Source organism: Panthera pardus, unplaced genomic scaffold (genome assembly GCF_024362965.1).
Source record: "Panthera pardus isolate Hobbes unplaced genomic scaffold, ASM2436296v1 HiC_scaffold_7, whole genome shotgun sequence".
Taxonomy (NCBI): Eukaryota; Metazoa; Chordata; class Mammalia; order Carnivora; family Felidae; genus Panthera; species Panthera pardus.
Genome location: NW_026527002.1, coordinates 81,218,996 through 81,239,229, shown reverse-complemented (window position 1 = coordinate 81,239,229; position 20,234 = coordinate 81,218,996). Strand labels below are relative to the sequence as shown.

At 58.5% G+C, this 20,234-nt stretch overlaps 2 protein-coding genes across 3 annotated transcripts; one reads left to right on the top strand and one right to left on the bottom strand.

Moving 5' to 3' along the window:
- Positions 1–758: 758 nt before the first annotated feature.
- LOC109258417 (cytochrome P450 11B1, mitochondrial) lies at positions 759–6,733 on the top strand. Of its 2 annotated transcripts, XM_019435235.2 has the most exons (9): positions 759–997; positions 1,386–1,541; positions 2,564–2,763; positions 2,893–3,096; positions 3,330–3,484; positions 4,501–4,667; positions 5,097–5,175; positions 5,273–5,470; positions 5,700–6,733. In XM_019435235.2, the coding sequence occupies exons 1-9, from the start codon at positions 759–761 to the stop codon at positions 5,811–5,813; spliced, it is 1,512 nt and encodes a 503-aa protein (XP_019290780.2). In that variant the 3' UTR covers positions 5,814–6,733. The 2 variants fall into 2 exon arrangements, with proteins under 2 accessions (XP_019290780.2, XP_053752118.1); XM_053896143.1 differs by lacking the exon at positions 5,273–5,470.
- Positions 6,734–9,974: 3,241 nt separating this feature from the next.
- Positions 9,975–18,843, bottom strand: GML (glycosylphosphatidylinositol anchored molecule like). Its single transcript, XM_053896174.1, has 3 exons — positions 18,739–18,843; positions 18,066–18,432; positions 9,975–10,270 (listed from the first exon to the last, which is right to left on the bottom strand). The coding sequence occupies exons 1-3, from the start codon at positions 18,841–18,843 to the stop codon at positions 9,975–9,977; spliced, it is 768 nt and encodes a 255-aa protein (XP_053752149.1).
- Positions 18,844–20,234: the final 1,391 nt, after the last annotated feature.

Genomic DNA, 20,234 nt, shown 5'->3' with positions numbered 1-20,234 from the left:
CCCGCCACTGGCCTGAGCTCTGGGTCCGCACCCCTGAGCGCAGGCTTCCGGGTGAGAAAGGAGGGCCTGGGCACTGAGCGCCGCCCCTGCGGGGGGCCACACGGGGGCCGGGCAAGCGGTGCCTCATTTCCCCGCCTGAGGAGTGGCTTGCTCGTGTCCTGGGCATTCGCTGCGCCAGAGCTGAGGCAGCAGAGCCAGCCAGACGGGGTGCCAGCCACATGGGTGCCACCCACAGTTGGGTCGCTGGAGTCCCCTAAGTGCCCTGAAAGCCCTCACGGGCGGGCACCCTTGTCGGCTCACGTGGGCGTTCCCTGCACCCAGCCTGTGATCTGGGAAGAGCGGACAGAAGGCACGTAGGTTTGTGGGACTCATGGCTGCCCACTGCTTCCTGCTCTGGTCCTTGTAGAAAGGAGAGGAGAACAGCGCAGGCCCCTGCGTCTCTCGATCAGATAAGGGGCCCCACCCATCTTGCTGCCTTCCCCCACCGGGGAGGAGGGAAGTGCTCACCACCCCGCCAGCCCCACTCGCCCCCGATCCAGACCCTGCCCTGCTCTCCACATCCAGCAGCCAGCAGGCCTTGCGAAATCGTGGCACAAGGTGCCCATCCGTCTCTTCTGGAGGCCTCCAGCCCTGACCCCTGCTCCGGGTTTCCTGGCCTGGTCCAGGGACAACTTCTCCCATGACGCGATCAGGCCGCAGGCCCAGGCCTCCAGCAAGATAAAAGAATTGCGCTGACGGGGGGCGGAGGGAGCAGCAGGATGGCGTTCGGGGCAAAGGCACGAGTGTGGCTGGCAGGGCCCTGGCCGTCCCCGGGCAGGGCACGCGCACCGGGCGCCGGAGCCGCTCCGGCCCCCAAGGCGGTGCTGCCCTTCGAAGCCATACCGCGCTGTCCCGGCAACAAGTGGACGAGGTTGCTGCAGATCTGGAAGGAGCGGCGCCTGGAGAACCTTCACCTGGAGGTGCACCAGCTCTTCCAGGAGCTGGGGCCCATTTTCAGGTAAAGGCCTCCCCGCCCACCTCAGCCACAGCACCTGTGCGGCTCTCCCTAGCGGCTGGGGAGTCCGGGCCAGGCGCACTGCCGCCTGTGCTCTGCGTCCCCGGGGAGGCGGGGTGGGTGCCGAGCAGCGGGGGGTCTGGGCCCGGCACCTGGAGACTGCGGCTCTTGGGGAGGAGGGAGCACTCCCTGGCCGCGGCTGAGAGGGCAGAGCGCGGACAGCAGAGCAGGAGAGGCTTGGGTCAGACCGCGGGAGGGACTGCCCGCTCCGGGAGAGGCCCAGTCCGGGAGAAGGGACAGGCCCGTGGGAGACGGGCTGCCTTGGTCCTGCACAGTGAGGCCTGGGGGAAGGCACGGGTCCCCCAGCAGGGCTCTGAGCTTCGTCCCACAGGTATGACGTGGGAGGGACACGCATGGTGCTCCTGATGCTGCCCGAGGATGTGCAGAGGCTACAGCAAGTGGACGGCCATCAACCGTGGCGGCCGCCCCTGGACCCCTGGCTGGCCTACCGACAGCATCGAGGGCACAAATGTGGCGTGTTCTTGCTGTGAGAGGGAGTCTGGGCGGGCAGGGGCGGGGAGGGGCGGGGCAGGGCTGATGGCAAGCGGGCCTGCCCAAGGCCCGTCCAGTTTGGGACGGGAGAGCGGCCGCCGGCTCCCGCTGGGTGCCCACCCCTTGGGGATCATTTGTGTCCTGGGGCTGAGGAGGGGCAGTGGGGCCACGGCCTCAGAGAGGAGGACGGATGATCGCTGCCATCAGGGAGCCCCCAGGCTGCACAGGCCTCCGCGGACTCCCCGTGCGGGGTGGGCTTCTCCCTTCCTACAGGTCAGGGCGGGAAGCCCAGGGCAGCGGGGAGGAGAGTCGGGGCTAGGGGCTCGGGAACGTGTCAGCACGTGCTGGGGCCTGAGGACCCACTGGCATTGACTAGAGCCCAGGTGGCTGAGGAGGAGAGAGGCCGGGGCTGGGGAGGGGGGCTTGGGGAGAAGGGGGACGGGGGAAGAAGGCACCTTTGCCGAGGAGCTAAGCTGTAGGTGGGTGTGTGTGTGAGCACGTGTGTGTGTGTGTGTGTGTGCGCGCGTGCGTGTGTGTGTGTGTGTGTGTGTGTATCCTCTTGGGTGGACAGGGGACATGGGACCGGCCCAGAAGCATCATTCTCAGAGCAGGGAGGGTTGGAAGGAGAAGGTTGCGGGGGCCCCTCACTCTGGAGCTGGCTGGCCCACCTCTCCCCTGCCTTCAGGGACAGGGAGAGCCCAGCCCGGACAGCTGCTGACGTGCCAGCCAAGGGGCCCGCCGGTGTGTGTGAACAAACTCCACGAACCCAGGCGGCGCTGCCAGGCAGAAGTTCTGGGCTCAGCCCCACCTTCCACGGGGGCACCCTGGGCCCAGCACACAAGGCCTCCCTGAGGGAAAGGGCTGGCGCTCACGCCCCCAGGCAGGCGGCCTGCCCCCTGGGACCAGCGGGCCGCTCCCTGCCTCGCCCCTTCCCCTTGGAGACGAGGAAGATGGGTCCAGGGCTGGCCCCAGGCTGCTGACTCGGGCTCCCCTGAAGCGCCTCTCTCTGCTCTACAGAAACGGGCCCGAATGGCGCATGAACCGACTGAAGCTGAACCCAGACGTGCTGTCGCCTCAGGCCGTCCAGAAGTACCTGCCCATGGTGGACTGGGTGGCAAGGGATTTCTCGAAGGCCCTGAAGTCGCGAGTGCTGCAGAATGCCCGGGGGAGTCTGACCGTGGACATCCAGCCCAGCATCCTCTACTACACCATAGAAGGTCCGCGGGGTCAGGGTGGGAGGGAAGGGGGGTCAGGGCTCGGGGAAGCCGGGACCGGCCGGGGACGGGGCTGAGGCCCCCGTGACGCTGTCGGCCACCCTGGGCTCAGCAACCGTTCCCTGTCCACAGCCAGCAATCTAGCCCTTTTCGGAGAGCGGCTGGGCCTCCTTGGCCACAGCCCAAGTCCTGCCAGCCTGAACTTTCTCCGGGCTTTGAAGGCCATGTTAAAGTCTACCGCGCAGCTCATGTTCATGCCCAGGGTCCTATCACGCTGGACAAGCACCCAGCTGTGGAAGGAGCACTTTGAGTCCTGGGACTACATCTTCCAGTATGGTGAGGGCCAGAGACCGGGCAAGCGTTGAATGCCAGGGACACCAGGGTCCCCGGTTTCCTGTCACCACAGGCTGGGGGAGGGCTGAGGTCACCTCGGGGGCCTTTGTGGCCCCAAGAGGCTTGGCGGTGAGTCCGGGCCGGGCCGGTCCTGAGCAGTTGGCACGGGGCAGGCGGGCTGATGGGCAGGGGCGTGAGGAGAAGTGCCCCGGCCCCTGTCTCTCCGTGCCCCACAGTCAACAATGCCATCCAGAAAATCTACCAGGAGCTGGCCCTCAGCCGCCCGGAGCACTACAGCGGCATCGTGGGGGAGCTGCTGACGCACGCGGACCTGAGCCTCGAGGCCATCCGGGCCAACTCCATCGAGCTCACCACCGGGAGCGTGGACACGGTCAGGACAGCAAGCAGCCCTGCCCTAGGCCATGGAGCCTCCTGACCCCAGGCTGCGTGCCCCCGTGCCCGTGTCTCCTGCAGGCTCCTGTTCTGAGCTGACAGAAGGCTCTGACCTAGGGTGGGGGGCCCGGGAACCGACCCTCAAGGGAAGGGGTCTGCAGTTCCCCGAGTGGGATGCCACACTCTAGGCCCAGTGCAGGGTGGACGAGCCCAGAGACATGAGCAGCACAGACACCATTCAGTCGCCTGGGTCCTGGGAAGAGGGGAAGGGCCGCGATGCAGCTGGAGGGCTGCCTGCGCCAGGAACCCTTCCCAGGCACAGAGTCCATTTGGCCCCAGGTCAGAGATGCTCTGGAGGTGACGGGCGGATGACAGCAAGGGGCGCACAGGGCTCCAGCTTGTGCAAGAGAGAACAGATGGCATGCAGCCTGGGGTGGGGGCAGGCCGCAGGGTGTGGAGTGCAGCCAGAGCCTCCTGGCCCTCCACCCCAGGTTCACGCACCAGCATCTGTGATGTCCTGCTCTGGGCCGGGCACCCGGGGCTCCGAGAAGAGGCGCAGGCCTGCGGTGGAGAAACTCCCCAAATTGGCAGCCGACTCAGGGGCCGGGGCGGGCCGTCCATGTTCCGACCACAAGGTCTGGGCTGACCTGCCTGCGGGTGTCCGGGCGACAATCCTACTGGGTGCCAACGGTTTGGGGCAGTAGAACACCCCCCCATACACAGCCCTGAGAGGAAGGACCCCAGAGGAGGGTGAGAACCAGGCCTCGAAGGGGCTGGAGAAGGCCTGATTCTTTACTGAGCCTGGGCACACCTTCCCTGAGGGAGTCAGGTGTTAGGTTTTAGATCCTGAGGTCCCAGATCCCTGGGATGAGTCCTCCTCCGGGCGTCCACGTCACCGCGGATCTGAGGCGACCCACCCCCAAGGGAGGACCGTCTTCCGGGGTGGAGAGGCCCCGGGAGCTGAGGTGCGTGGCCTGGGCCGAGGTCTGAGCCCCGCACCTGTGGCTCCTGCAGACGGCCTACCCCCTGTTGATGACTCTCTTTGAGCTGGCTCGAAACCCTGAAGTGCAGCGGGCCCTACGCCAGGAGAGCCTGGGGGCCGAGGCCAGGATCTCGCAGGATCCCCAGAGCGCAACCTCGGAGTTGCCCCTGCTGCGGGCGGCCCTCAAGGAGACCTTGAGGTGGGTGTGGCAGGCCCTGGCTGCCGCCTCTGTCCTGGCCCCACTGTCTGGACAGCAGTGCTGGGAGCCTGCGGCCAGGTCCTGGGGCTGAGAAGCGGCTTCGCCCAAGATGCCACCCTGTACCTCGTCCTGTTCTCCCGAAACGGATAGGAGCTCTTCTCCCCCTGGGATCCCACTTCAATGCCCCGGGCACCATCCTCGGCCGTGTCCGCCGTGTCCGGGGGCTGCTCAGGCTCAGAGAACTTTGTCTGACTCAGGAGGTGCAAGGAAGCAGCTCCTCGTGATCTAGGCTTCCCGGTGCCGGAGGCGACCCGGGAGGGGGGCTGGCAGCTCCCCCAGGCCGGCGCATCCTGGCATAGGAAGGTGGCCGAAGGGAAGCGAGGGTCCCAGGGACAGCTGAGGACCCTGTCGGGTGCCCCCCATCCACAGGCTGTACCCCGTGGGGATGTCTGTGGACCGAAAGGTGGCCTCGGACGTGGTGCTGCAGAACTACCACATCCCGGCAGGGGTGAGTGAGGCCCCACAGCCCCTCCAGCAGACGCCAAGCCCGCGTGACCTTCTCACTCCTGGGGCCTCCGACCCCGCCCCTCCCCACCTCTCCGCAGACATTGGTCAAGGTGCAACTCTACTCCCTGGGTCGAAACCCCTCTGTGTTCGAGAGGCCCGAGTGCTACCATCCCCAGCGCTGGCTGGACAACAGGGGCTCTGGCACCAGATACCCACACCTAGCCTTCGGCTTTGGTCTGCGCCAGTGCCCGGGGCGGCGCCTGGCAGAGACACAGATGCTGCTGTTGCTGCACCACGTGAGGGGGCCTAGGTGGCCCGGGGGCGGGACGGGATGCGACCGGGCAGGGCGTGGCCTGCGGGTGGGCGGGGCCTGGGGGTGCCGGGTGGTCTGCTTGGGGACCACCGGCCTCTCCTTCTCCTCCGCTGCGCCTGACCCGAAAGGTAGGGTCCAGAAAGGCGAGGGAAGGTGGACCGGGACATCGGGGTTGACCATTTGGCCAGGTGGAACCCGTGCCTCTGTCCTAGGTGCTGAAAAGCTTCCTGGTGGAGACCCTCAGGCAGGAGGACTTAAAGATGACCTACCAGTTCGTGTTCGTGCCCTCCACCTGCCCCCTCCTCACCTTCCGGGCCATCAACTAGTCACGTCACCGCGCCGTCGGGCCAGCAGTGCTGCCAGCCCCCTTCCGCCTGCCCCCGGCCACCCTTGTTTTCTCCCACGGACCCTGCTTCTGGAGCCACAGCACTGTCCAGCCGGCGCCTCGCACCGAGGGGCAGGGGGATGAATCTGGCCGCAGGTCCTGCCTGTGAGCCCAGTGCCACCAGCGCCTTCTCCAGCGAGGAGCACCATCGGAGGGCCTTCGCCCCCGTAGCCCCCAACACTAGCTCCAGGGGCTTCAGATCCGCCCCCACCCCCACCTGCCTGTCCAATCTCATATCCCCTCTGTACTCAACCCGCCCCCACGCAGAACAGACAGGTTGGCGCCCCTGTCCTGCTCACCGCCACTCCAAAGGCCAGACTCTTTGTCTGCATTGGTCTTGCCAGCCTAGACCTTGAAGCTGGGCCAGGAGTCGTCCCCCTACCTGCTCTGCTCAGTCCACTTGGGCTCCTCCCGGCCCTGCCAGTGCTCTGGGACTGTGACTGAAGCACCCAGCCGAGGGCCTGGGTAAGCAGGTCAGGAGTATTGTTTCTTACAATAGCCACCGAGCAGCTGAGGTGGACATCTGGGCCCATGAGACTCCTCTGAAAGCAGGGAGGATGGTGATCTCCCCTGGCGGGCTGCAGGGTGACCACAGAGAAGCCACCTCAGCCAGGCACAGCCACACGCTCCCTTTAACGAAGCCGTCTGTGTGCCGTGCCCGGCTGGCCTCCCACAGTGGCCCTCAGGACAAGGGCCACCCCTGACCTCATGGGAGGAAGGGGTTTTGGACAGCTGTGAGGTGGCTGGGATCTCCTAGATGGCAGGAGCGAGCAGCCTGTCCCAGGCTGCCTGCGGCCAGGTGACACCACCGGCATGGAAAGGGGCCGGGAGGCAAGGGTGAGTGGTGGGGTGGCTCTGCTCCCCCTCCTTCCCCACCCCCACCTCACCGGGGGAGAACTGGGCACTCAGCTCACAGCAAAGCAATGACAGAGGGGCCGCACATGTGCCTGGGCCAGCCCCGGGTGCCTGCCGAGTGGCCCGCGGGCGTGTGTTCCCTGTGCGGACTCCCTGGAGGAGGAAAGAGCGTGCGCCCTCCTTGCTGGGCCCGGTGCAGGAGGGCTGCTGCCGGGAGGAGGTCTTCTCCGTGCCCCAGCCAGGCGCAGCTGAAGGGCACGTGGAGGCAGGAAGAGAGGGCCCTGGGGACCCTGGGGGCACACGGGCACAAGCTGGAGCTTGGGCTTGCCGCGCCGGCCCAGCCCTTCTCCCGCCGAGCTGTGAGGTCTTCCCGTGGGCACTCTATGCAGCCATTCCCCTTTCACAGGCCCCAGGGAGGCAGGTCGGCCTTGGGAAAGGGCAGCTGCTTCAATAGGCGCTCAGCAGGGGGATTGTGGCTCTTGCCACTGCCAAGTCTCCTTCCCTGAGGCCCTGCCCTGTGGGGACACCTGCTGGCTGCTGGCGGGCAGGCCCGGAATCCAAACTGCTCCCCTGGAGGCAGTGTGTGTGAGTCCCTCTGTGCAGCGGGGCCCAGGCTCTCCTGATCTTCATGGCAGCCCTGGCAGGTGAGCACCGGGACTGTCCCCGTGTCGCCCGCGGCAAAGCTGAGGCTCAGAGAATTCGTGCAGCCGCACGGCCTCGCAGCTCGTCCCTGGCAGAGATGCCAGCGGAACCCCCGCCGCCGGCCCTCCTCTCGAGGCCTTGGTGCCTCCTCCGCCTCGAAGGACCTTGGATCGAGAGTGGCGTCACACGTCTTGCAAACATCCTGCAGTGAAAGCGTCTCCGGGTCGTTTCCTGCTTCTCTGTGCTCCTCCAGCCGTGCTGTATGAGTGCTTCGTGGGGGTCCCTTTTCGTGTAACCTGCGTGCCATCTCCTGAGGTTTGGCTGTGGGTGTCCGTTGGGTCTTTCTAAAAATCCTTCCTCTTACCTGGGGACACCGTGCTTAAGAATCATCATCTTATGCCTTGTCATTCTTTCCATACACAAATAGCCTTGCCTTTAAAATCCGTGACCTCCGAGGGCGGCTGGGTGGCTCAGTCGGTTGTACATCCGACTTCAGCCCAGGTCATGATCTCATGGTTTGTGGGTTCGAGCCCCCCACGGGGCTTTGCACTGACAGCGTGCAGCCTGCTTTGGATTCTCTGTCTCCCTCTCTGTCTGCCTCCCTCCCTCTCTCTCTTTCTCTCTCTCAAAAATAAACGTTAGCAAAATCCTCAAAAATAAAGTAAAATTCAAATGAAATAAAATGAAATAAAATAACAAAAACCTGACGTCCACTCCCGGGACATCTGGTCTCCCGGCAGGTGGGGCCTGGGCCCAGGCTGTGCTCCACCTGAGCCTTTAGGTGGCCTCTTCCTGTTACCCGAGCACGGTCCCTTGCCCAGGGCCACGTTTGTGTGAATTACTCAGCCTGGGAGGGCCCCCGAAGGCTCCACTGGTGCGAGAAGGATCCGCGTTCTCAGGCGGGAACGTAGTCCTCCTCAGGCCCAGCCTCGTGGAGCTCAGCTTCCTTCTCTTCTCCCGATGCTGCTGGACAGAGTTTCTGCACCACGTCGTCCGTCCTCCGCAGTCCTGCCTTCCCGTGGGCTTCTGGTCCCATCTTCTGATCCTGCCTGGGCCTCTGCCTCGCATCCTTTCCCTCACAGAACCGGACCCAAGCCCGTCCCCGGGGCTGCTGTGCGGGCTGCTCCCTAGTCTGTGATTCTTCTCATTTAGGGAATTAGAGGGGGCCCCTCTCTTTTTTTTTGGCCAGCCCAGACACGCAAGTTTTCTTGTACGAGTTTGTGATTATTTATAGTTGCTGGGAGGGGAGAGACTTTCAGAGCATCAGCCTCATGATTTCGCCAGAGTTTGCACACCCTCGCTGGGGCACAGAAGTGGAGGGTTGGCGTCGGACGCTCTCGTGGCTGCCCCGGGGGAGGACCGGGCTGACCGTGCGTGTGGCACCGCCTCACCGCTGCTGACCTGAAGTCTCACTTTCTTTGCAAATGTTTTTTCACTTTCCTGCAGAAATAACTGCCTACTTTGCAAGAGAGGTCCTATGCTTCCTGGCTGTTGGCGGAAGCCCGTTTCTCTTTTGGGTATAAAATGTTCTGTAATTAAATAGTAGTGACACCTCAATATTGTGAATCTAGTAAAAACACTGGAATCTTGGATTTTATGTTATGGTAGTTTTGTCTAATTGAAGCTCTGGTTTGATTTAAAGGAGAAGTAAGGACGAGGGTTAAGAAGGTGACACTTTTCTGTTCCCCTCACACCTCTTTTCTGAAACCACCACACGTGCAAGGAGAATGACAACCTCAGCACAGAAGTCTCCATGCCATTTCAAGGTGGTCACCGGCAGACTCCCAGCCTCTCCCCCTGCTCAAATGTCAGCACCTGGGAGACCTTCTAGCCCTGGTGGGAGGAGAGGCCCAACTTTGAGGGAGGACTGCGGCTCGTGCACAACTTGTCTGATTGGCCCACACCGGGCACCGGGCACAGTCTCTAACGTCAGGCCGTGATATCCACGTGCCACCTCTTGCCCAGCTCCCTCTCGGCTTCCGTCGTCCCCGCCTTAGAACTAAAGCACAGAGTCTCAGGTGGCCTCGGGTGCCTGTGGTCCGAGCATAGCTGGGACCTCTCTTTGAGCGAACTCATACACTCTCCCCTGTAACTGTTTTGCCTTATTTAAAATACTTAGTCTCTTGGGGTACCTGAGTGGCTCAGTTGGTTGAGCGGTTGCGCGTCTGACTTAGGCTCAGGTCGTGATCTCATGGTTCCTGAGTTTGAGCCCAGCATGGGGCTCTGTCTCCCTCTCTCTGCCCCTCCCTGCTCACATTCCCATGCATGTTCTCTCTCTCTCTCCTCTCTCTCTCTCTCTCTCTGAAAAATAAACTTAAAAACATACTCCATCTCTGCATGCTAAAGCAACAAGATGTTTTGGTCTATTTGCAAGATGATGTCTAAAGAGGAAGAAACACATCAAATGCTAAAACCACAAACAAATCTCTAGGTAAGCAGTACCCAAGCAATAATGTTCTTTATTTCTCTCTTGAAATAAGCCGGGAAAGGGTAACTGGTCCACCTGGGGCCCTGTGGGTCAGTATCCTTGGCTCACAAGGGACGAAAGGAGAGTGAACTCGCTCTGAGGAATGAGGGAAGAGATCAGACCCTCCCAGAGGGCTTCTCATGTCAGTGTATGGCTGACCAGGATGGAGGCAATGCTCAGGGAAAGTGTTGACTCCCCCATGTGTGCCATTGCTACTACACGCTCCTCAATTATATCCTCATGTACAATATCCTTTTCAAGAGAAATAGGACCTCCTTCATTGCAATTAATACTACCACAACAACGAACAAAATAGAAACTATTAGTTTTAAAAAACTGTGATCTTGGGGCTTCAGCAGGCACTTCGCTTGGATACACAAACGTGCAGTTGCTCGTACAGTTCTTGTAAACAAGTAGCTCCCGACTGTTCAAACCTTAAAAAGTAGAGATGAAAGTCAGTGATTTCAGGTTTTCTGCTTGCAAACAACAAAGCACAGTTCACCCAGGAACTAGTGTTATACATCCCCAGATGTGACTACGTTGCCTAGAATTTTCACAGATTAAGAACGCCCAAGAAAGGCCACCAGATGGTCTGTTTCCCCCATGGACAACTTCTCCTGGAGATGGTTTTCTGTCTACACGGCCATCTCATCTCTGCCTCTGGCTCTCTAAATAGTATCAAGGTGCCTTGGCACATGGCTGCACAGATGAAATGTCCTGTTCATTATTTGTCCTAAGAATCTCAGGGCTCTAGAAAGAGAACAGAGGCCAAAGAAATGTTTCGCTCATGTCTCACAGGATCACACAGACCCTGAAGTGGAGTCCATGTGGCCCTCACCTGATTTTCTGAGACTCAGCGTGGCCCCTCTAGGACGAGCACCCGCCTGGGACCCTCGGCCAGGTGTTCCCAGCTCCTGGCCCAACATATAAACCTCGATGCACCCTTAATGCCAACCTGCGCCCCAGCACGGACAGGGTGCTCCACCGCAAGCAGGGTCCCACAACTACTGTGATTACCTTCACTGGTAGGCTCACCCAACAGCCTTGGCCAACCACCAAGGCTGAGTCCTTAAGATGCACAAGCATGTGTATCTTGGCCATGTGAGCAAGGCGCCATCTGAGGCCTCCTTCGAGAGTCCCCGAGTTAAATTCTTCGGCGCTCACTCACCACTTCTGCTCCCTTGTGACCCCAGTGTTTACCCGATACTTTCTCCCTGGAACTTGCCACCGTTGACGTTTCCACTCATGGCTCTGAGGTCAAAGGAAGGAACTCCCAGCTAAGCTCCCGTCACTTGCTTGTCTCTATTTGCCACATGAAGGGTTTCTGGAAGTCCAACGTTCTACGCAAGAGTGCACACTCATAAGGCAGCCGACAGCTGACTGGATTTCAGGAAGTGCTCATAACCATGGAACCGGCACGAGCTCCAGAAACAGAACTGGATAAAAACTACCGAATTCCCGCCTCTGTTCCTCCATCAGGCACTAAAAGCAGCCAAGGCTAAAGGTAAGAAATGTCTGGATTTCCAAGCCTATGTGTTAGTTTTGTCTGTTTTTGCACTTTGTGGATATGAACTCCTGTACTGTCTGTTTTGGGGTCTGGCTTCTTTTCTCTGCTTTGTGTTTGGAAAGCTATCCCTGATGTGGCCCAGCGCTGTGTATGGTTTACTCTCCCCTTTGTACACTTTTCCACTGATGAACATTCCATGGTTGACTGCTGATGGGCGTTAGCGTTGTTTCTGCCTGTCACCTCCCCCAAAGAGCTCTGCAGCGAATATTCTCGTCCTCACACGAGGTGAGCGTGTGTGAGTTCTTGACATGGTGGTAAATGCTGAGTCCTTAAGATGCATACATATGGCTTTGGCAGATGCTGCTGAAGAGGTTTCCAGAGCGGGTGAACCTATTTATACTCCAAAGGATCGTGTCCACCTCAACATCTTGCCACCACACGGGTAGCCGTTTGTGAATGTTTAATCGTTCCTTTTGGTGTTACCATACCATAGTTCTGAGTTTCATTTCCACCAGAAACGTTCACGTTGGATGACTTTTCTTATATTTAGTACCCACTTGGATATCATTTTTGGTAAACAGCCTCAAGCCTTTGGCTCCAATTTCTATTGGATGATCTGCTTGTTCAAGTAGTGATTCGTAGAAGTTCATTCCATATACGGAATATAAGCCCTTGAGCAGACAGTGTCTTAAAGGGCCTTCTCTTCATCTGGGGCATCTTTACACTTCTCAGTATCCTCTCGGGGGCAGAAGTTGTGAATTTTTATGTAATCCCACTACCGCTTTTCCTCATCTGTGATCAGCACTATATTGTTCAGGTGTCTTAAATTCTTAATTATCCCAGGGAGACATTCTTCTACATTTCCCTTCCAAAAAAATAAAGCCCACGTTTTGTTCTTTTACTATTTACATGGAGATCTAGAAAGCATCTGAAAGTGCTTCTGTTGTGTAAATCATGTGTACAAGATTTCCTGCACCCACTACTGGTGAGTGCCGATGAGTGTCTTTCCCCACAACCTTCTGGGTCAACGTTGTCAGAAAGCACGTGGCTTTTTCTGAGACCTCTTTTCTCCACTGTCGGTCTATTTTTCAATCCCAACACCAACACTAGACCATGTGCATTGACGAGACGAAAGAATATTGTGTAAGAGTGCAGGTTCTCTGTTCCTCTCTTCTTCCACGAGATTGCCTTGGACATTCCTAGCCCCCAAAGTTCCATAAACATTTGAATATTTTGAATCAACTTGCCCCCACCCCCACCCCCACCCCAACACACACACACTAGCCTCTGACTGGGATTTCATGGAATCTGAGGATGAACTTGAGGAGAACAGCTGTCCTACTTCTACTGGGTTGCTCCATCCAGAAGCCTGGCTCACCCGTTGGTTTAAGTCCTTCCATTTCACCTGTTCACAGCTTCGATATGGAAGTCTTGCAGAAATCTGCTTGCGTTTGTTTCCAGGTATGTGGTGGTTTTCAAATGCTATGTGTGTTTTTGCACATTTCATTTTCCACGTGTTCACCGTTGTTGTATAAATACACCATGGGTTTTTTAATTTGATTTTTGAGTACTGACCTTGTATTTCGGGCCATTGCCCAAGGTACTGCTTATGTCCAAAGTTCATCATCTTTGGTGAATAGTAGCTGCTTGCTTCCTATTTCCCAGCCACTGTGTGTATCATTTCTTCCCATGACCTATTAATTCCTGTGCCACCCATAATTCTGCTTCATGGAAGTGGAGGTCGTGACAAGAGGCCTCTGACCCCACTTTCACCTCAAGGGAAAAGTGTTCCAGTATTTTCCTTGGGACAGAAAATGTCCTCTCGTCTTCCATTTCCTCAGTTTTTTTGTTTAATTTGGAAAGGATACTGGATTTCATCAGTTTTCAGCATCTGTGGCTGTGATGTTTCCCATTTTCTTTGCTAAGATGGTGAAATGAACTAGTGGGTTTCAATTGTAAGCCACACTGCAGTGTGTGTGTGTGTCTGTGTGTTCTAAACACCTACACCCAGGCCCCTCTTGTCTCTCATCATTTGCCATCCTATCGCACATTTTTCCCACACTTTATTCAGATTTCATTCTTTTCCCCTTAATGTTCTTTTCCTGTTCCAGGATGCCATGCAGGATACAACATTCCTTTGGGTGTGGTATAGCTTCTCCACAGTAGGATTCTATTGGTTCGGATCTGGCTAGTACTGCTGCAGCTCTAGTCACAGGAGAGGTTCGTCTGTGGTTTCCATCCTTCCAACGTCCTTCCTAGGCTTTGTGTTGGAGTCAGACTGTCATCATGAATGTGTTGGGGAGCAATCCTCCTCCTTTATTATCTGGAAGAGTTTGTGTAAGGTAGGGTGATTTCTCCTACGAAGCTAGTGGACTTTGCCAGAGACGCTATCTCTAGTTGGTTTTCCAGAAAGGATTTCCAGGTTCTCCAGGTTTTCCATTTCTAGGTTTTCCAGAAAGGATTCAGGGCACTTCAGCTTTACAATCTCATTGTGGGTCAGAGCCAATTCAACTGTGTTTCTCAAGGTGTGATTCATTTCATCACAACTCTCCAATGTGTCACAGGAAGGCTACCATAGTGGCCTCTTGTTTTCTTTACAAGGGAAAGAAAAAAGCGGCCTCTGATGGATGCCCCCCCTTTGCATTTCTGATAACAAAAGTGTGAATTTTACATTTCTGCCTTTGAGCTCACCTACCCCATTTTACCCATACTATGAATCCCTCCAAAAACCAACTGTTGGCTTTGTGGGGATTCTTTCTGGGTTTTCGTATTCCCATTACAAGGATTTCTGCTGTCTTCCTGACATTCCCTACCTCATTTCTTTGGGTGGATTTCCTATTCTTCTGTCTTCCTGAGTGGAAGCTTGGGGCCTTTGCATGCGTTCCCTCTTCTACGAGAGGCCAAGAGTGTCTACTTGCGCTCTCAACTCTGCTTTCGCTGCACTCCACTCATTTTCCCCACGTCCTAGCTTTAGAATCATGGAGTCCTTCTTCTTTCCTAACTTCCATGTGGCTTCTCTTTGGGTCTTTGGTTATTCAGAACTGCTCTGTGTGATTATAATGAGTGGAGGTTTTCCCAGTTCTCTTTGGCGTCACGATTTCTAGCTTAAGTCCACCGTAACAGAGAAGGAACTCTGCAGAAATGCCTTCCTTTGACACGTGTAGATGCTTGCATTAGGTCCTGGCATGAACTCAGTATTGCAAACATCATTAGCGACCTTGTAAAAAAATGTGTATTGGGTCATGGGTAGCTCTGCTGTCACACATCATGAGTATTCCTCCTTCGTAACCAGTGTCCTTCAGACCTTCTGTAGCAGAGGGTGGCAATCAAGAGCCCGCGGGGCAGTCCCAGTCCACCAGCTGTGTCTATGGGTAAAGATCTGTTGGGACATAGGAACGATCACTCTGTTTACCCATGCTCCATGGCTTCTCCTACCCCCACACAGGCAGTGCGGGGCACTTGCTATGAGTCTAGGTGGCCTACTACTAGGCAGGGTTGCTTCTGATCCTTTATAGAAAGAGTTGGTCCACCCCGGCTGAATGGCTCTGGTAAGTTTGGGGTCCTTGCTCTAGCACCTGGAAGCCATGGGCAGAGGTATGTTAACGATAACGCTGTGACCATGCCCCTACCTACAGTTCCTAAGCTCTGGGGAGCATTTTTCGGTGTGGCTCTTCCTCCTGCATCATCGGGCGTGTGTGCACTTTGATGTTGATGTCTTCCCGGTTGTCTCACCCTTTCATCTCCATCCAGTGCTGTTCTGCTCTTCACACAAGCAACGCCCTTGAGTTCACGTTAGCTTTGCTTCACTGCGTGCTTAAGAGCTTGGGAGTCGGTATTTACGTTGTATACCATGTTCTGTATTTTATTCTCAGAGTTTTTATGTTCTCATTTCAAAGCGTGCCTCTATGAAGCAAAACATATGAATTTTGTTTGTTTGAAAGTCATGGGTTCCTACTTGTATCCATTTTAATAGTAGTGTCATTAACGATCTGTTAGACCTTAAATTACTTTTCTGATGTTCAGTGTCTTACTTCCGATAATTGTACCTTCAAAACGTTTTCAGGAAATACGAAAGCTCCCGTGCACCTGGACTCAGTCACTTCCAACGGTACCTCGTGGCCAGACAGCAGTGAAGCAGCGCGACTAGGGCACCGGCTCTCAAAGCGGTGACGGGGAACACCAGGCTTACACCACAGTCATCCCTCATATGGACACACCCACCCTTTTCTCACACAAATGCCTGGCCATTGACTCCCACAAAATGATTCTGGGGTCTGCATCTAGAAGTTGGTCATTTCTAGGATGTCTATAAGAGGAAACATGAACAGTTACCTCTGGAGCTGGCCCTTTCTCGTTCCCTGTGTTTCCCAGGACACTCACTCAGGATAACGGAGCAGTAGCTGCCCTGCTTACTGCCGAGTAACACCCACGGTGGACTCACCACGGTGTCTTTACCGTTCAGGTGCTCCAGGATGTCCGGGTTGCTTCGGGGATCGAGGTGCTACAAACCACTCTGGGACAAACATCCATGCATGGTTTCGCACAGGCGAAGTTTCAACTCTTCTGGGAAAACCCCCAGAAATGCAATTCGGGGATCGACGGTAGCTGCATGTTGTGTTTTTAAGAAACCGGACCGCGTTTGCCATAATTTGTGGTCCCATTTTTCACTGTCACTGGCCAAATACGAAAATCTGATTTCTTTACCATCCTGGCCAGCCTTTGGCGTGGCCACTGTTTTTGACTTCGGTCACTCTGATTAGACATACCTAATCGTGTTTTCAATTTTAATTTCCCTAACGACCAAAGATGTCGACCATCTCTTAGAGGCTTATCTGCTTATCGGTGCCGGCTGGCGATCAGAGGGACAGTCCAAAACCAGGTCCATTTGACGCTGAGGCGGGGCGGGGCCAGGGGGACGAGCCCAGTTGGCAGGAAAATATGGACGCCATGCTTCTCTGCCCCCGACCCCCCGTCTCGGCCCACGCACAGGAGACTCTCGTGACGATGTCTGAGGTGTTCACCCACACACCTGTCGCCTGTGCAGGCCAGCGGCCACGCAACTGCTACCTTCTTAGGAACTGCTCGTGGGCAACGGGGCTGATGGGATGGACGTGAAACAGGATGAAGTGTGGAGACGCTGGATGGGGTCCCCTGGCGTCCATCACCGCAGAACCATCACGACCTTCGAGACCAACCGTCTGCTTCACCTCAGCCCTGCAGACCTCACGCGGGCTCTCCCAGGGCCAAGTATAGCCCAGAGCCACACAGGGAGAGAGGCTGGGAAACAGAGCCCAACGCCCCCTTCAGAAGCAGCCGTCCCAGTGCGGCAACCCGCCACCCACCGGGGTCTCCCAGAGGGGCAGCCGCGGAGCTCTGATGGCGGCTTCTGTCCTCCTGTGGTGCAAGTGCCTGAGGAGCTTTGACTGCCAAAGCACTCACCTCAAGGACGGCTCTCTGGGGGAAACACCACCAGCCGCTGGACTAGATACAGAGCCCGCACCCCCGCACCGCTACCGCCCGAGGCTCCTTCGTCCCAGGGCTCTTGGTGGGGCTCCAGAGCTGACCACGGGTCGCTGGTTTCTCTTCTTCTCGAGCTTTAGAGTCCTGCCCTCCTGTTGTAAACTCACCAATGAAGACGGGCCCGGGAAACCCCAGATGCCCCCCTTGAGCCCAGAAAAGGCACACTCCCAGCCCGTGCATCTCTCGTCCCACCACGACTTGGCCGTGTGCCTTGGAAGCTCCAGGACTCGTGAGCCACAGCCCTGTGGGTTCCCAGTTCCTGACGGCCGCGCCGAGGGCGTCCTCAGTCATCACGAGAACCACGAGGGCCAGTCCCGCCATATCGTTGCACGTCGATAGGCCGAGACCTGCACACAACAGGTGCCCGCTGCAGGAACCCGGGACAGATTCCAGCTCCTTCCTGAGTTCCAAAGCCCAGATGCCCACAGGGTAGGCCAGCCGGTACCACCGAGAGGAGGCCGAAAGAAGACCGTGTTGCGGGGAGCTTGGAACACAGAATGGCACGTTAAGGTGCAAAGAGACACTGGGGAAGGCCAGGGGCCAGAGGACAGGCCCCCGGCAGGGCCCCACACGGGGCCACTGCCTCCCTGCCAGGCCCTGCACTGGCTGCAGCCTCCCAGGCTCATCGAATGGTCACTGGCCTCTGGCCGACCCTGTGCTTCAGCTTAGGGCCCTGGCGAGCGGGACGCCTTTCTCAGGGCACCTGAGCCTCTGAGTAAGAGCCAAGAGCACCCTGAAAAGTCACGCTAGCCCTGAGCCCACACTTGGCCTTGCCCTCCGTGTGCAGTAGTCCTTGTCCTGAGAAGTCCGCAGGATGCCCGCTTTTCGGGCCTGCTTAGCTGGAAGCCCTCCCCCCACCAGCCTGAATCAAATGGGCAACGAGGGACCGCCCGGGCGACTCGGGGGCGCCAGCACCGCCACCAAGGACTGACACGGAGCGGAGGCCTAGGGTCTGGCAACCCCCCACGGTGCACGTGGACCCTGACAGCCCCACCTTGCGGGGTGCCTGGCTCTCCAGGATGGTGCACGCCGGCCTCTCCTGGGGCTGAGCCTAGAGGCTGGGGTGGGCTCTCAGGATGGGGACAGAGCAGGCCAAGGGCCACGGGGCTGGGTCCAAGACAGAGCAGATCAGACAGCTCCCTGAAAGTGCTCAGGTGGGGTGCCTAATTCACAACGTGCAAGGAAGACAAACAGGTACTTACGAACAGAGATGGTCATACAGCGCCTGAGGTCTGTTGGACACAATGTCATACTTGTACAAAAGAAGTTGTTGATGGTCCAACAATCGTAGCATTTCAGATTATAGGTCCCTGAGGAAACAGTAAGCAGCATCTGGCTCCAGTGCCCCTGGCACCGTCCACCGTTACCCTTGGCTGTGCCCTCCCCCTGCCTTGAAGGACTTCTGGAGGCCTCCACCGCCCCGCCCTCGACGGGCTCCGCTCTGGCCAGGGTAGCTTCCGGGCAGAGACCGGGCCCACGCGGGAGTTGTTCCTGTTCCCAGAGACAGACGCCGGCGAGCACCGCCAGGGAGCCGGCTGAGGGGACCCTCTGCCCCGCAGATGACGGCCCCTGTGCCCAAGAGAGCCTGGCAGTCAGAAAAGGCCAGCGCCCTCCCAGGCTTCCCTGGAGTCTCCAACGCTGCCCTTCCCAGGTGAGGGAGGGCCGAGCTAGAAACGCCCTCCCGACCCTCACCTAGCTCGGGGACCCTTCCAAACCCACCCTGTGCCCACCAACTGCACTGACATCGGGGGTCCCGGCTGCCTAAGGTGACGGAATCCCACCCAGACCCTTCCTCTGACCCTGGATAACAGTAAAGTCTTATCGCTGGGAAGACAGGGAGAGGAATGGATACTTCCAATATCCTTCCAGCATGACCTGAGGCAACCAGATGACAAGGAGAAAGGCCCAGAGGAGCATCATCTCCTGCAGGAACTTGAACCTATAGGTGAAGAGACCGGGACACACGTCAGCAGCCTGCATGTCACAGAGGCCACCTCACAGGATGCATGTCTGCAGGACCCACGTGAGCAGGGTGCGGGATCCCGGAGAGAGGCTTTGGGGTCCCCCAGCGTCCACCAGCCCCTCCCAGCTCCTCTCCCCACCCGCTCCTCCCCTGCACCTCCCTTCCTGGCTCCTCTCCCCACCCACACCTCCCCTGCACCTCCCCTCTTGGCTCCTCTCCCCACCAGCACCTCCCCTGCACCTCCCCTGTTGTCTCCTCTCCCCACCTGCACCTCCCCTCTTGGCTCCTCTCCCCACCCGCACCTCCCCTGTACCTCCCTTCCTGGCTCCTCTCCCCACCCACACCTCCCCTGCACCTCCCCTCTTGGCTCCTCTCCCCACCCGCACCTCCCCTGCACCTCCCCTCCTGGCTCCTCCCCCCACCCACACCTCCCCTGCACCTCCCCTCCTGGCTCCTCCCCCCACCCACACCTCCCCTGCACCTCCCCTCTTGGCTCCTCCCCCCACCCACACCTCCCCTGCACCTCCCCTCCTGGCTCCTCCCCCCACCCGCACCTCCCCTGCACCTCACCTACACCTCCCCTACACCTCCCCTCCTGGCTCCTCCCCCCACCCACAACTCCCCTGCACCTCCCCTCCTGGCTCCTCCCCCCACCCACACCTCCCCTGCACCTCCCCTCCTGGCTCTTCTCCCCACCCACACCTCCCCTGCACCTCCCCTCTTGGCTCCTCTCCCCACCCGCACCTCCCCTGCACCTCCCCTCTTGGCTCCTCCCCCCACCCGCACCTCCCCTGCACCTCCCCTCTTGGCTCCTCCCCCCACCCGCACCTCCCCTGCACCTCCCCTCTTGGCTCCTCCCCCCACCCGCACCTCCCCTGCACCTCCCTTCCTGGCTCCTCCCCCCACCCACACCTCCCCTGCACCTCCCCTCTTGGCTCCTCCCCCCACCCACACCTCCCCTGCACCTCCCCTCTTGGCTCCTCCCCCCACCCGCACCTCCCCTGCACCTCCCCTCTTGGCTCCTCCCCCCACCCGCACCTCCCCTGCACCTCCCCTCTTGGCTCCTCCCCCCACCCGCACCGCCCCTGCACCTCCCCTCTTGTCTCCTCTCCCCACCTGCACCTCGCTGCTCAGCAGGCAGGGCTCTGCCCGCTCCACCGGGCTCTACAGGCAGCAGGCAGGCCTTTCCACACACCCCTCAGGCCTCCTTTTGCAGGAAGTCACCTGGGGCTGCCTCCACTGGGAGCTCAGCCGAGGTCCCCATGCCCCCCCCAACAATGCTTGTCCGGATGTACTCGCTGACCCCGACCTCAGGAGCAGCTGGGGAAAAGTGCTGGGACACCGTCCACGCAGGCGTTTCCAGCTCCTACAGGCGATGGACAAATGCGGGGCAGCACGCGGTGACCAC